Raw genomic sequence first — 14,067 nt, 5'->3', positions numbered from 1 at the left:
AACTAAAATTTGTTAAAAAAGAAAAGAGAGAGAGTTGGTTGAAAGATCCATATACAGACAGACTTGAGTTCAATTTCTTGAGGTTCAGATACATAACAGAGTTGGTGAAAAGAAGAATAGGAGTACTTGTGGCACCTTAGAGACTAACAAATTTATTAGAGCATAAGCTTTCGTGGACTACAGCCCACTTCTTCGGATGCATATAGAATGGAACATATAATGAGGAGATATATATACACACATACAGAGAGCATAAACAGGTGGGAGTTGTCTTACCAACTCTGAGAGGCCAATTAATTAAGAGAAAAAAAACTTTTGAAGTGATAATCAAGCTAGCCGAGTACAGACAGTGTGATAAGAAGTGTGAGAGTACTTACAAGAGGAGATAGAGTCAATGTTTGTAATGGCTCAGTTGGTGAGTTTGTAGTTGCCAAAAGTTTTTTTAGACATAGTCCAGAGGTTATAGTCCAATGTCCATATTCAGTGACTGGGGATCTCAGTTCTTATAGCCTAGGGTTTCCCTTCTTGAAACCCAAAGCAGATCTGAGATGAAGGATCGTGTCCCAGGGTTTTTATACATTTCCAGCAGCCTCTTGGCCTGAGAAAACAATAGGCTTAACTTTGTCTCCCAAACATCCTGGCAATTAGCACAGGGTAATTTATCCAGTAAACAGTTCAGATACAGGTTACCACATCTTCAAAGAGACATAGAGACAATAATACTATTTCACTCAAGTGTCTTCCTAAATGGTAATACTCCCTTTTTGATCTTTGAATCAGTAATAGACTAGACTTGTTTGTTTACATCACAAGCCGTGAGCAAACAGCTCCCCTTCTACCTCTAACAACAGCTGCATTTCAAAGCTCTATTCATTTACAGATCTTCCTAACTAGTCTTTAAAGTTCTGCCACGGGTCAGGTCAGTCTGCGAGGTAATTAACTCTTTCTGGCCCTGTCACCTTTCAATGAGATATTATATTACACTCCTAACATCACAAGCTCCTAACGCACACCCAGCCTGGGGGCTGATGCTCACCTGAGTCTCCCGCTCTGCTCTGGCCCCTTGCTTGTGTCTAGGCTGGTGGGGAGGCCCTGTGTGACCGCTGGCACAGCCCAGCCCACGTGGCACTGACAGCGGGCGCTGCAGGAGAGGCAGCTGAGGGTCTGTTCTGCCAGCCTGTCGCGGCCCCGAGGCAGCCTCCCTCCCCAGGTGGGCATTGCAGCTCTTACCCTGCAAGATCCTGCAGAGGGAGGGTAGGGCCAGAGCCGCGGTCAGGCCTGAATGCTGGTGCCCTCTGCTCCCCAGCCTAGCCGTGGCCCCTGGCAGCCAGGGCTGGTGCTATCAGTGGAGCAGAGGTTGCTGTTTGCTCAGCTGGGTGCTAAAGCCGTGGGTTAGAGCAGGGATCGGTGCCACCTCCCTGGGCGGGTAAGGAGAGAGCAGCTGGGCTACCGGCCCCCCACCCCCGAGCTGGCCATGGGTCTCCAGGAAATGCTCGGGGCCCCAATGCTGTTGCATGCTGCACCTAGGCAGCGTTTGTGTGTCAGCCAGGAGAAGCCGGGCGGGGGCAGGGAGTTCTGCACGGGGAGGCACTCCAGTGTGTTGCGCTTGGAGCCAGGACTCCTGGGTCCTCTCCCCAGCTCTGCTGCTGGGAGGCCTGGGGCAAGCTACTCCCTTGCTCCGTGACTGGGTTTTCCTATGGGAAGGGTGGCTAATAACACCCCTTCTGCTGCACCCACCCAAGTCCCTTTCCTGGAGCAATGCGCTCAGTGGGGGTCTCTGGGGCCTTCTCTCTGTCGCCCTCCTGCAGAAGCTGCGGTACTGCCTTGCTTAGGGCTGTCAGCAATGCTGAGATGCTGTTCAAACAGAGCCGCCGGCAGCTCTGGGCCTTTGTGCGTCTCTTCGAAAGGCCACACCCTAGTCAGTAAGTCCCACAGTGCTCCTGGGGAGGGACCTGTCACCCCATCCCACCTTACAGAGGGGGAAACTGAGGCACGGAGTGGGGACGAGCCCTGCACAAGCTCACACAATGAATGGGTGGCGGTTGAACCCTGGAATCCTGACTCTCAGCTCCTCCTGCTGTAACCACTAGACTCCCCTCCCCTCCCAGAGCCGGGGATAGAACCCAGGAGTCCTGGCTCCCAGCTTCCCCCTGCTCTAACCACTAAATCCCACTCCCCTCCTAGAGCTGGGAATAGAACTCAGGAGTCCTGGCTCCCAGCTCCCCCTGCTCTGACCACTAAACCCCACTCCCCTCCTAGAGCTGGGAATAGAACCCAGGAGTCCTGGTTCCCAGCCCCCCTGCTCTGGCCACTAAACCCCACTCCCCTCTCACATGGCCCCAGTGCACCATTGTGATGTCCCACAGCACCGCGGCGCTCCCTGCGAGGTCAGCGTGTAACCGAGGGAACGGGGTGCCTACATTCTGGGGGGGAGGTTCCGGGGGTCTTGGAGAGCCCTGGCTGTGCGGGGGGCTCACACAGCCACCGCCATGATCCCTGCCAGGGGGGTGCCACGCTGGGTCCTGCCCAGCCTCCTCGCTTCCTTTCACTTCAGCTCCCTCGTGGCCCTGAGCGGCCTGTTCTTCTCCTTCCCGTAAGCAGGGCGGCTGGTTCGAACCCCCACTGGCTCAGCTGCACCGGGCGCTGTAATGGCCGCCCGCCCGTTCCTCCAGGCAGGAATTACAGCTCCTGACTGCTGGGCGTGGGCAGCCGGGACCCCACGGGTGCTTTCCCGGACAGGCGTTTATCCCGGTGCCCTTAGCCAAAGCCTCTCCCGCTGCTGCCTCCACCCCAGAGGGGGCTGCAATCTGCCCTAAGGCGACCCTTGAATGCGTACAGACTGCGGAGTGCTTGGAGCTGCCCCGGGGAGAGGGGGACGAGGACGAGGCCAATCCCAGATGGGCAGGCACCTTTGTGACCCAGCCCTGCAAACCCCACCTGCCCCCAAGCCCCGGCCAGTTATTGACCTACACTTCCTGGAAGCCAGCTCCGCCCAGGGCACAGCTTGGCAGGGGATCAGAGGGGACACAGGGTGATCTGGCCTGGCTGGGACAACACCTCCCCCTCAGAGATGAGTCACCCGGGGACAAGGGCAGCCAAGCAGGCCCAGCGAGGCAGAGGGTGTCCGGCTGCAGAGAAGGGGAGAGGCCCTGGAGTGCCAGGCCCTGCTGGGCATGGAGAGAGGGCTGGGATGTGCCTGATGAATTTAGCACATGCTCCCCAGCACCTGAGCCCGTCCCCCTGGCAGGCAGAGCAGCTTGTGCTATGGGTCAGAGCCCCCTGGGGTGTCAAGAGGCCCAAGGCCTGTGGGGAGCCAGCCGGATAGGGGAGGGTTCTTTGTTCGCACGGTGTCTGTGTCGGGTTCAGAGCCATGCTGGGGCGGCCTTGCCAGCTGTAGATGGATTTCACTAGGCAGTGCGCAAATCCCCCAGAAGTCAGCATTGAAAGACAGAGCGTTCAGCCTCTGGACCTAGGCCCTTGTGCACCAGCCAGTGCCAATGAACCCCCTGCACAGCTGGGCGGGTTGGCCCCATTTTACAGATGGGGAAACTGAGGCATGGAACCAGAGTGAGGTCAGGGACCGACTCAGATGGCGTCAGCACCGGAGGCGGGATTAGAGCTCAGGGCCGCGCTGAGCCCATCTCTCCCACACACCCACTGAGACTCTAACTTCGCCACGGCAACTATCCCGCCAGCTGGGCAGGGTGCCAGGGCCAGGGACGGGCCACAGCAGAGTCCACGCCTGTCAGGGACGGGCTGCAGCAGAGAGGACACGAACCCTGGTGCCCAAACCAGATCAGTCCTTCCCTGAGGGTCAGAAAAGTCTGGGCCCCTTCCCCCCAGTTATTTTCACTGGGTCCGTCTCCACGGCGCCTGAGGGTGCACCTCCCCGCCCGGCACCACAGACGTGTACTCGTGCTTCGTCGGTGCCACGTGGGCTTTCAAGCCCACCCCCACCCCCAGCAGGAGGGGCTGAGGGGGAATGGCTGCCCCACCTCAGGAAGAGGGTCAGGGGTCTGCAGTGGCCACACATGGCCTCTATCTCCCCTTCCTCTGGGTGCTGGCAGATCCTGAGGGTGCAGCCCCCACCCCCAGCCCTGCTGGCGTCTTTCTCTGCCAGCCAAGCACTGAGCAGCTCCCCCTGCTTAGCACCCAGAGCTCGCTGGCTGCAGGCTGCCACCCTCCCCTCTCTTTCGGTTTCAGATGCAGCTGGCTGGCCGTCCACGTGTCCCTGGCTTTCCCCCTGGTCGCAGGCATCCTTTTCATCCCAGCCGTGGCCAACCTCCTGCTGGCCAGCTTCACGGACCCCGGGATCCTTCACCGAGGTAACAGGAGCACGGCCCGGGCTCCCGAGGGGAGGGCCAGGCAGCTGGGCCCTGTATGCAGAGAAGGGACAGCTGGTCTTTGCTGTGAGGGCTCTGCAGTTCTCCCTGGCCCTCCAGCTCCCAGGGTGGGATGCCTCAAGTCACCGTCCGGGGTTTCCCTGGGTCCTGCAGAAGCCTAACTTACGGGCAGGACAGGGACGGGCACCTGACTGCCTCCCCCCGTGGAGCCGCTCACCCAGCCACGGCTGCACAGAGAGAGGCTGGAAGCCAGCAATGAGCAAATCTGCTTGACAAACATAACGTATTAAATCCCTGGCCTCTGGGAACTTGGGGTTAGAGATGAGGTGCGAGCTCAGATCCTCAAAGCACAGCCCCAGCCACTGGCGCTGGGGCGACTCCTCCGCAGCTGTTAGCAATATAGGGTCTATGACACGCTGTTGAGCAGTGACATCTACATCCAGCAGAGGGCAGGATGCACAGATGCATTCGGCTGTTCCCTTCAATAATGAAAGCCACGTTCACCGTGCAATGCTCCGTCTCGGGTGAAGTGGCAGCACCTCCCCACTACCGAATAAGGGCCGTCGTGGGCCTGGCTGCCGCACGGCAGGGCCGGCATCCTGGCTGCCAGCAATGAGTCAGAAAGAGCAGGAGGGAAAAACCAAAGCAAGAAAGAATCCAAGTGAAGTCCCCTCAGAGGCACACAGCACGTATGACTGCAGTGGTCTGCACTGTGCGGAACAGAGCGTCCCTGGACGTACAAGTGCAGGCTGCAGGCACGCAGCCAGACCAGTCCCACCCAGCGCATCTGCCAGTTTCTGCTCCTGTGGCCCGGGCGGGGAGGGGGGTGTAGACACATCCTGGCCTGGAGGGGGATCTGGTAACCAAGGCTCCCTGAGAACGTGGCCTTTCCCTGGCCCTGGCACCCAGGAGGCCTGGAATGGCTCTGTCCCAAGCTGGCTTTTCCAGTGAGGCTGCGCTGGTGCGAGGGGCCAGCCGGGCAGCGCCAGAGGCAGACATGCCCACAGGAACTCACGCAGCCTGGACAGAGGCAATGCAAGCTCCCCACTGGGCCCAGCCAAGGGCTCAGGCGGGTCTGTCTGGCCCAGCCAGTGCCGTTGGTGGTGGGTGTGTGACTGGCATGGCTGTCCCCTAGGAGCCAGGCTGAGGCCCTCCAAACACCGGCTACAAGGCGGGACGCCTCCGAGTCTCCCAGCCAGCGCCGGTGGATTTCCGTGGCCTTCCACTACAAGCCACTGTCCCCTGCCCTCCAGCCTCCTCGCTTCACCCGCCTCCTAGCACCGCAGATCTCCTGGCAGCCCCACTGCCTGGGCATGGGCCACAGCCGGCTTCTCTCAGGGCAGCCTAGCGCCCCCCACGGGGACAGCAAAGCACCGTGGAGCTGGGAGCTGGGTCCCGGGGCTGGGCAGAGGGTCCAGGGAACAATACACAACCTCCCTTGCCCTCATCGGTGCTTTGCGCTGTACATCAGGGCAGGGTCCTTGTTCCCCGGCGCCGCTCGGCCAGCCCAGCTCCCGAGCCCAGCTCCTTCTGAGGCCGGTGTCGGGCCAGGCCCTGTCGCTGGGAGTCACCCCACAGTCTCACCCCACGCTGTGTCTCCCTGAGCCAGGGGCCGAGGGCCGGGCCGGGTTAGTGATCCAGGCGCTTCGTGTCAAGGAGAGACGCTTCGATCTGCACTGGTGCCAAAAGTGCCAGTACTACTGCCCGCCACGGACCTTCCACTGCCCCTGGTGCAACGTCTGTGTGGAGGTGAGGCCGGCGGGGCTGCGCTCGGTACCCTAGCCTGGGAGCCTGCTAGCCCACCCGTACGCCCGAATACACACGCCGGCACAAACACAGCCACACACCCGCACAAACACAGCCACCCTGCACACGCAGATCCGCACCCCCACCCGTATGCCCGAATACACACGCCGGCACAAACACAGCCACCCTGCACACGCAGATCCGCACCCCCACCCGTACGCCCGAATACACACGCCGGCACAAACACAGCCACCCTGCACACGCAGATCCGCACCCCCACCCGTACGCCCGAATACACACGCCGGCACAAACACAGCCACCCTGCACACGCAGATCCGCACCCCCACCCGTACGCCCGAATACACACACTGGCACAAACACAGCCACACACGCCGGCACAAACACAGACACCCTGCACACGCAGATCCGCACCCCCACCCGTACGCCCGAATACACACGCCGGCACAAACACAGCCACACACCCGCACAAACACAGCCACCCTGCACACGCAGATCCGCACCCCCACCCATACACCCGTATACACACGCTGGCACAAACACAGCCACACACCGGCACAAACACAGCCACACACCCGCACAAACACAGCCACACACCCGCACAAACACAGACACCCTGCACACGCAGATCTGCAGCTCCCCCATAGACTCACAGTCACATACACCGCCTGAGCCCTCCCACACCTGTTCCTACTTCCCCATTAGCCGTAGGACAGGCTGGCTCACTGCGGCACTGGGCCAACGGCTGCAGCTGCTCCTGGAGGGGGGGCCCTGGAGGGGGGCCGTGCAGTGGCCCAGCGGGGACGTGGCAGCGCTGACATCGGGCACTTTCCCTGCACCCCCAGGAGTTCGACCACCACTGTAAGTGGCTGAACAACTGCATTGGCTGCCGCAACTTCCGCTTCTTCTTCCTGTTCGTGGCCTTCCTGTGCGGCTACAACGTGGTGGTTCTGGCTTCCTGCATCACCTACCTGGTGCTCAACTCCCACCAGGCCTATGGCGCCGAGAAGATCTGTGCGTATCCTTGGAGAGACGAGCCAGGGCGTCCCCTGCCACGGGTCCCTGAGCACCCAGCCCTGGGCGTACCCCTGCCACAGGTCCCTGAGCACCCAGCCCTGGGCGTTCCCCTGCCACGGGTCCCTGAGCACCCAGCCCTGGGCGTCCCCCTGCCACGGGTCCCTGAGCACCCAGCCCTGGGCGTTCCCCTGCCACGGGTCCCTGAGCACCCAGCCCTGGGCGTCCCCCTGCCACGGGTCCCTGAGCACCCAGCCCTGGGCGTCCCCCTGCCACAGGTCCCTGAGCGCCCAGCCCTGGGCGTTCCCCTGCCACGGGTCCCTGAGCGCCCAGCCCTGGGCGTCCCCCTGCCACAGGTCCCTGAGCACCCAGCCCTGGGCGCACAGCTGGCACAGAGCACCCACCCCTGGGTGCACAGCTGGCACGGAGCACCCACCCCTGGGCGCACAGCTGGCATGATGCAAATGCACTGAACTTCACCCCACACAGGCCAGGCCAGGCTCCAGGGGGGCTAGGGCTGATCTTTGTGGTCCTTCAGGATGTCACACACATGCATACACAGGCTGTGTCCCACATTCAGTGGGAGGGCAGAGGACTCGCCCCTCAGACCTGGCTTTATATCCTTCCCTTACTCTCCTGCTGCCAGCATCATGGTGACCATCCCAGCCGCTCTCTACCTGCTGCCCCTCTTGATCCTGGTGGGATCCCAGGCCAGTTTCATCACCCTCGCTAAACGCACCTATGAGCTCAAGGTATGGGGAGGAGGGATCCCAGCCTGGGGCTCAGGGCGTGGGAGCAGCAGCTGGTGGCGGTAGAACCAGAGGGTAAAAGCTGCTCCAGGCTCTAGTCATGGGGAATCTGTCCAATAAAACTATTTGTGTGCGGGCACATGTGTGTGTGTACATACGTGTGTACATGTGTGTGTACGTGTGCATGCATACATGTGCATGTGTATGGTGCATGTGCATGCAAGGGGCCTGATCCTGCAGCTCTGCTGCCTGCACTCCTGCCCCCCGACCCTCTTTCTCATCACTGGGATTCTTGCCTGCTCCGGCCCATGTCAAAGGCGCCTGTGTGTGAGGCTGGGGGCGCTTCGGGGGGGCTCTGGCTCAGTCCGCTGGGACTGGCTGGTGCGCAGCGGTTGCATAACCAGCCCGGTTGCTCCAGCGCTTGCCAAGCCAAGCGGCTCGTGTGTGTTTTGGCGCGCTCACACGGCGCCCTTTGCTTTCCCAGCTGCGCGCCCGCCCTGGGAGCCCCTGAGTCTCGCTGGCTCTGAGAGCCGGTGCGTGCGCTGGGGATGGGGGGCTCGGGGCTGGCCTTGAAGAGACAGACCTCGCCCTGCAGGGTCCCTTCCAGGCCATCAGCCACGCCTGGTGGGGACATCAGTGCCGCTGGCTGACGGGCGCACGGGCTGGAGGCTTGGCCTCAGGAGGGGCTAGGCCAGCCACGCTCAGGGCACAGCCCCGGCGGCAATGGGGCCAGGATGCAGTTGACGGCCACAGTGCAGTGTTAGCGCCTCGGAGGCACGGCCCTGCAGGCGTCCTCCTCGCTCTGACACGGGCCTCCAGCAAAGCATCGTCCTCCCCAGCTGGTTACGCTCTAGCCAGTCCCTGCCTCTGAAACTACAGCCGGTGCAGGTGCCAGCGCTGACCAGCGGAGGGCACCCTGCGTCCCTCCTGTGCCAGAGCCCCGTCCCCTGTGGGGGAGCACTGGTCCAGCACTCCCCAGCTCACCGCCTGTTGGGTCTCTTCTGTCCCCAGCTTCGCGAGGAGAGCAGAGCGAATCCCTTCGACCTGGGATGGGCCAGGAACTGGTACGCGGCCCTGTGTGCCCCACAGGGACCCAAGTGAGTGCAAGGCCCCAGATTAACCCCCCCCCCCTCCTGTCACAACCCCATGGCTGGGGGACCAGCCGGGCTGCTCCCGGCTGGGGGTGCCGGGGCGAGCTGAGAACGCAGGCGATCGGCTGCAATCCCTAACCCCAGCCCAGGCAGGGACAGGACGCACCAGCCCTGGGAAGCCCCCGCTCTAAGAACTGTGGCGGCTGGGCTGAGTCATTGATCACCGGTGCCTCCTCCCTGGAATTTTATATTCTCTTGCATTAGGGCCCCAGTCAGGATCGGGGCCCCGTCGTGCTAGGCACTGCATAAACATATACGAGGAATTGGTCCCTGTCCCAAAGAGCTTCCAATCTCATCAGACAAGCACCATCCCGGGGCGGTGGAGGGAGTGGGGGGGACGGGATGTATGAGTGATCGAGGTGGCCGCGTGCACACGTCCCAGGAAAAGTCCCTGGACAGGAGCCGCGCTGTTTGCCGAGGGGCTTTCCCAGTGCTCCATCCCCCCGCCATGCAGTACTGAGCACTGAGCGTTACCGGTGACTCGCCAAGGGGGGATTTCTGCCGGGAAGGGCGGCTCCCAGCTGGCCTTGCTGGGAATCACACACTCGCCTGCACCCTGCTGCCTGGCAGACGATCCTTTGTGGACACCCCGTGGCTCTCTGGCTCCCAGCCTGGGCCGCCCCGGGGCCGTGCTCTGGACTCAGCACTCACGCAGGGGCCAATTCGCCACCATTCCCAGTCCGGTTGGGGTTCCACCGTAGTGAGTCCCCGGTTCTAGCTCTGCATCGGCTGGGGCTCTGCCTTTGGAGCCTGCTTGCTGTGACCAGCGGGCATGGGAGCAGCTGCCTTCTGCCCGTCCAGGTACATGGTTAGAGCTGCCGAACCCAAGGCAGCGACCCGCAGGGGCAGGAAGGCCCCCGTGGCCCGGCTCCTTCCCCAGATGTCACGCCTGAACACGGCACCTCCTGGACTCTCATCCCACCGCTGCCCCCAGAACCTGCCTGGCCAGAGGCGGGCAGCCCAGGTGCGTGGCTACTTGTTCTCTGCCATGGGAAGCCTCCTGCAGGGCAGGGTCCCTGTGGGAGCCACGTCTCACAAGCAGCCTGCCCCGGAGGGGAGGGCTCAGCCGGGGTTACCAGTGGCCACCGGAGGCAGTCCCAGGACTAGCTGCACAGCTCTCTCCTTAATGGACCCTGTGCCCCTTTCCCTGTCCGGAGCGAGGGCAGCCTGGCTCCAGGCCTTGAGCCCAGCACCATAGAACACCCTGGCATTCCCGTATCCCTGGTCTCAGGCTGGCACCACAGACCCAGGAATGTCTGGAAGCAGCAGCAGCGTCCGGCCCCTCCCAGGTGGGATTTCACCTGCTCCCGAGAGGTGCGGCTGCCCTTAGCCCCCATTGAAGCCACAAGGGGGGGACATGGGAGAGGTGCCAACACCAGTGGTGGGCATGTCACTTTCCATTTGCACCTTTGCTTGGTGCATCTCTCTGCAGGCTGGTGCCAAGGGGACCTGGTGGCCGGCAAGCCCAGAGAGGAAGACGAACGTGGCGATGACAGGTGAGCAGAACCTCCCAGATTGCTCCCCGGTCTCACCCAGCGTGGCACCCCCAGAGCCCTGCTTTCCTCCGGTCTTAGCTCTGGGGCTTCACAAAGTCCAGGGGTAAAATCTCCCTCCTCCCCCCGCCCCCGAAATCAATGGAAAAACTCCCATTGACTTCAGTGGGGGCCAGAATCTCCAAGCACTTTACAAAGGAGGGCAGTATCTTCATCCCCATGGTACAGCAGGGAAACTGAGGCACAGAGAGGGGAAGTGACGTATCAAAGGTTCCCAACAGGCCAATGGCAGAGCTGGGAATAGAACCTATGTCTCTCAGTCCACTGGTCCATCCCCTAGGCCACATGACTCGCCTTTTGTACCCCTGAGGCTTTTCCTTTGCCATTCGGGCAGTAAGGCTGGTGGGAGGTTGTGACAGAGACGGGAAAAGTCCCACCCAACAACACAGAGGCCGAGGTTTTCGTGTTAAAAGGAAAAGACTTGCCAGGCATGCCGGAGGCTTCGCTGTGTCTCTTCCACTGGCGACATGTGAGTAGCTGTCATGAGCCTTGGAGGAAGGTTTGTCAGCTCCGTTCATGGCCGGGCTGGTCGGCATTTTCCGCGTTTTGATTTCTTGCTGCAGTTGTTGGCATTTCAGCAACCCCAATGCGAAACATCAATACAAACGTTCAGAGCAATGCTTGGAGCTTCTCCCCCACCACTTGCGCTGGCCGATGCGGTTCCATCCTGGGAAACACTTTGTCACACACTTCGAAACATACTGGAAACCCTTTCAATGAATTAGACGATCTTCACAGAACTGTTTGCTGTTTTCTACTCCCGGCTCCAACTCGCGGATTGAGAGGCCAGAAGGGACAATTGTGCTCATCTAATGTGACGTCCTGCATAGCACAGGACAGAAACACTCACCCAATGAAAAACTGAAATCGATTTTAACAAGAACAGAGTTAGAGTTAATTCAGATCCTACCCCACCCACCCACCCACATTTCCTGCCATTTTTGAGAGGTTTACAATCACAGTTAACTATTTTTAAATGTTTCTGCTCCCCTGTTGCTGTGTGAAGGACTCACACAATCAGCAGGGAAAAGGAAATCTGACTAAATAAGCTATAAAGGGGAAGTGGTGAAAATGACATATAAAGGAAACTGACAAATGAAAGAGAAATATTTTTTCTCTTTAAATTTTGGTCACCTTCAGGGGCTTTCGGTAGCAATGATGGGAGGAAAATGTGCAGGCAGAAAGGTGATTGTTAAGTTGACGTCACTCTGAAAGCATTTAAAGGCGACAAAACACCAACATACGTTTAACAGATGGATCGTGGTTTTATACATTACGGGGTGGAATGTCCCGTTTGGAGACATCCCATTTGAAATCCACTTGCCGCGGGAAAACACAGAATTTGTGTTTTTACAGAGAATCTTTAGCTTTTACATTTTGTGAAAAAAAAAAAAACCAGACAGTAGGCCCCCGTTTTTCCGAGTCTCCATTATCCAGCTCTCCGAATTAACCTAACCAGGACTGACTGCCCGTGCCCTGCCACCCAGGGCTTGGACTGTCAGCCCCGGTTCAGGTCATACGGAGCGCCAGATAATGGAGACTTGGCGAAACGGGGTTCTGCGGCATATCAATAAACCATGGCGCTCCACTGATAGATACCTGGACATATGGTGGCTGGGGAAACTAACGTTCAGCGTTTCGTTTTAATTGCGGAAAAACACGGCTTTGAATGGCTTTTTATCGGAGAACTTTGAGCTCCCTGCTGATGACCAGGCTTTCGTAGAACTCCTCTCAGCGCTGCACGCATCTGTACACAAAGCAAAGGGGTGACCAAGACTGTGACTTAGCATGAAACCGCCCCACAGTCCCAGAAAGGATGGCCTTGATCTGTGCGCGATCCTGCGTGCAGCTGCTCCAGCCAGGTCTCAGCAGGGTTCCAGGCCCCGTGCGCCTGGCTCTGCCTGTTGGTTAAAGGCTAGGTTCTGAACATGACCCGACCTGCCCCCTCCCCTGCGGAGGAGGGGGTGCAGGGCCTGCCACAGATGGGCACCGACAGCCTTGACCGGGTGCTCAGCAGAGCTGGGAAGCAGGTCCCGAGCACTGAGCCCTAGCAAACCTGGCCCTGAGCTCTCGGGAAACCCAGGCCCTAAAGGACTTGTCAAAGACCATGCAGGGGACGGGTGGCAGAGAGGGGACTAGAATCCAGCCCTGCTCTGTTAGCAGGTGCAGCCTTCTTTTGCTGATGGCCATGCCCTCTCCAGGGGACAAGCGGGAGTTGCTCCTCGCTAGGACTTCTTGTTCCACTTTCTCCTCTCCGGTCTCAGGCACGGCGGATGGCGGAGGAGGTGCACACTGGAAATCCCAAATACACAGCAGCAACAGAGCGGTCTCGCCCACGGCCGCGCTCCTTTCAGTGTCTGACCTTTAAAGGGACCCCTGACGGCACCTCCTGGTTTATTCCAGGCACGAAGGTTCCCCAAGAGAAAACCCTGGACAAACTGATGAATAAAGTTTCTATCCCCAAGCGCTTTTGGTCCATGTCTCAGGCTAAGACCTCAGAATGATGGGCATTTTGGTGCTGGCCTGTAGGGGGCAGCACCCCTCTGCTGGTGCCCTGCCCGGCTCCTGCCTGCCTAGACACCCCCCCCTTGTGCATGCGAGCCCTGGTTGGAGGGTGCATTTGGCCGGGCGATGCTAGAGGGCGAGGGACGGAGCTGGGCGCGCGATGGGAAAATCAGCTCGAAATTTGTTACGTCCATTATTCAAGCAGCTGCAGTGCAGGCAAGGCAAAATTCAGCCTCCCCTGCCACTCCTCACCAGGGGGGTGCCCGGCTCCTTGGCAGCGAGTGTGCGGCACTGCTCTGATTGGCACACCTCATGTCTCGCTCACAGGCAGCACATCCAGCCCCAGGGCAGGGGCGGGGTTGGACCAGGTGGGCAGAGAGACGGGCTTGAGTCACGTATCTGCCACTCCTCTCTGGCTGAGTGGGGCTGGAGGGGTTGAAGGGGGGGGATGGCGCCATCAACCACCTAGGGCAGAGATGGGGGCAGCCGTAGCCGGCCCAGCGAGGCCAGGAGCGACCCAGTCGCTGGTGCCCCGGGCTGAGACGTTGCAGGGAGCGTGCAACAGCTTGCACGGCTTCCGCCCGTTCATCGGAATAGTTCTGCTCCTGGCTCCGGGTTTCATTTCCCTCCCCGCGGGGCTATAATTAAACTGGCGCCTCATTGGCGTGGACTGTGGCACCAGCACTGGAGCTGGGCTGAAGATCTCGTGGCAGCAGGTGCCGCTCCACCAGGCCTGCAATGAGCTGGGCTCGCTCCACAGGCCCGGGCGCAGCCCCGAAGCAGCGGCCCAACAACGCATGGGACACTGTGGGCCCCCGAGAGCCGTGCTCCGTAGGAACGACACGGGAGCCAACCAGAACCTGGCTGCCCATGAACCCAACGCGCGTCCCATGGGCCGGAGGGTGGCAAAACGTCCATCCCTCCGAGTGGCCCCGCGTCAGAAGGGCAGCTAGCTGGAGAGGCTGTTCTTACACGCGCGGGGACCCGC

The 14,067-nt window shown here is 60.3% G+C and overlaps 1 protein-coding gene across 3 annotated transcripts; it reads left to right on the top strand.

The window, feature by feature from the left end:
* Positions 1 to 1,039: 1,039 nt before the first annotated feature.
* ZDHHC19 (zinc finger DHHC-type palmitoyltransferase 19) lies at positions 1,040 to 13,030 on the top strand. 3 transcript variants are annotated; one of them, XM_054038982.1, is made up of 10 exons: positions 1,040 to 1,210; positions 1,809 to 1,922; positions 4,204 to 4,325; positions 5,953 to 6,092; positions 6,953 to 7,125; positions 7,768 to 7,873; positions 8,882 to 8,967; positions 9,823 to 9,985; positions 10,454 to 10,517; positions 12,839 to 13,030. In XM_054038982.1, exons 2-10 carry the CDS (start codon positions 1,852 to 1,854, stop codon positions 12,940 to 12,942), a joined length of 1,029 nt encoding a protein of 342 aa, XP_053894957.1. In that variant the 5' UTR covers positions 1,040 to 1,210; positions 1,809 to 1,851; the 3' UTR covers positions 12,943 to 13,030. The 3 variants fall into 3 exon arrangements, with proteins under 3 accessions (XP_053894957.1, XP_053894958.1, XP_053894956.1); XM_054038981.1 differs by lacking the exon at positions 1,040 to 1,210 and having other exon boundaries at positions 1,246 to 1,922; XM_054038983.1 differs by lacking the exons at positions 1,040 to 1,210; positions 9,823 to 9,985 and having other exon boundaries at positions 1,238 to 1,922; positions 12,839 to 12,926.
* The last annotated feature ends 1,037 nt before the right edge of the window (positions 13,031 to 14,067 follow it).

Source organism: Malaclemys terrapin, chromosome 9 (assembly GCF_027887155.1).
Source record: "Malaclemys terrapin pileata isolate rMalTer1 chromosome 9, rMalTer1.hap1, whole genome shotgun sequence".
In the NCBI taxonomy this organism is placed as follows: domain Eukaryota; kingdom Metazoa; phylum Chordata; order Testudines; family Emydidae; genus Malaclemys; species Malaclemys terrapin.
This window is presented reverse-complemented; position numbering and strand designations above follow the sequence as displayed.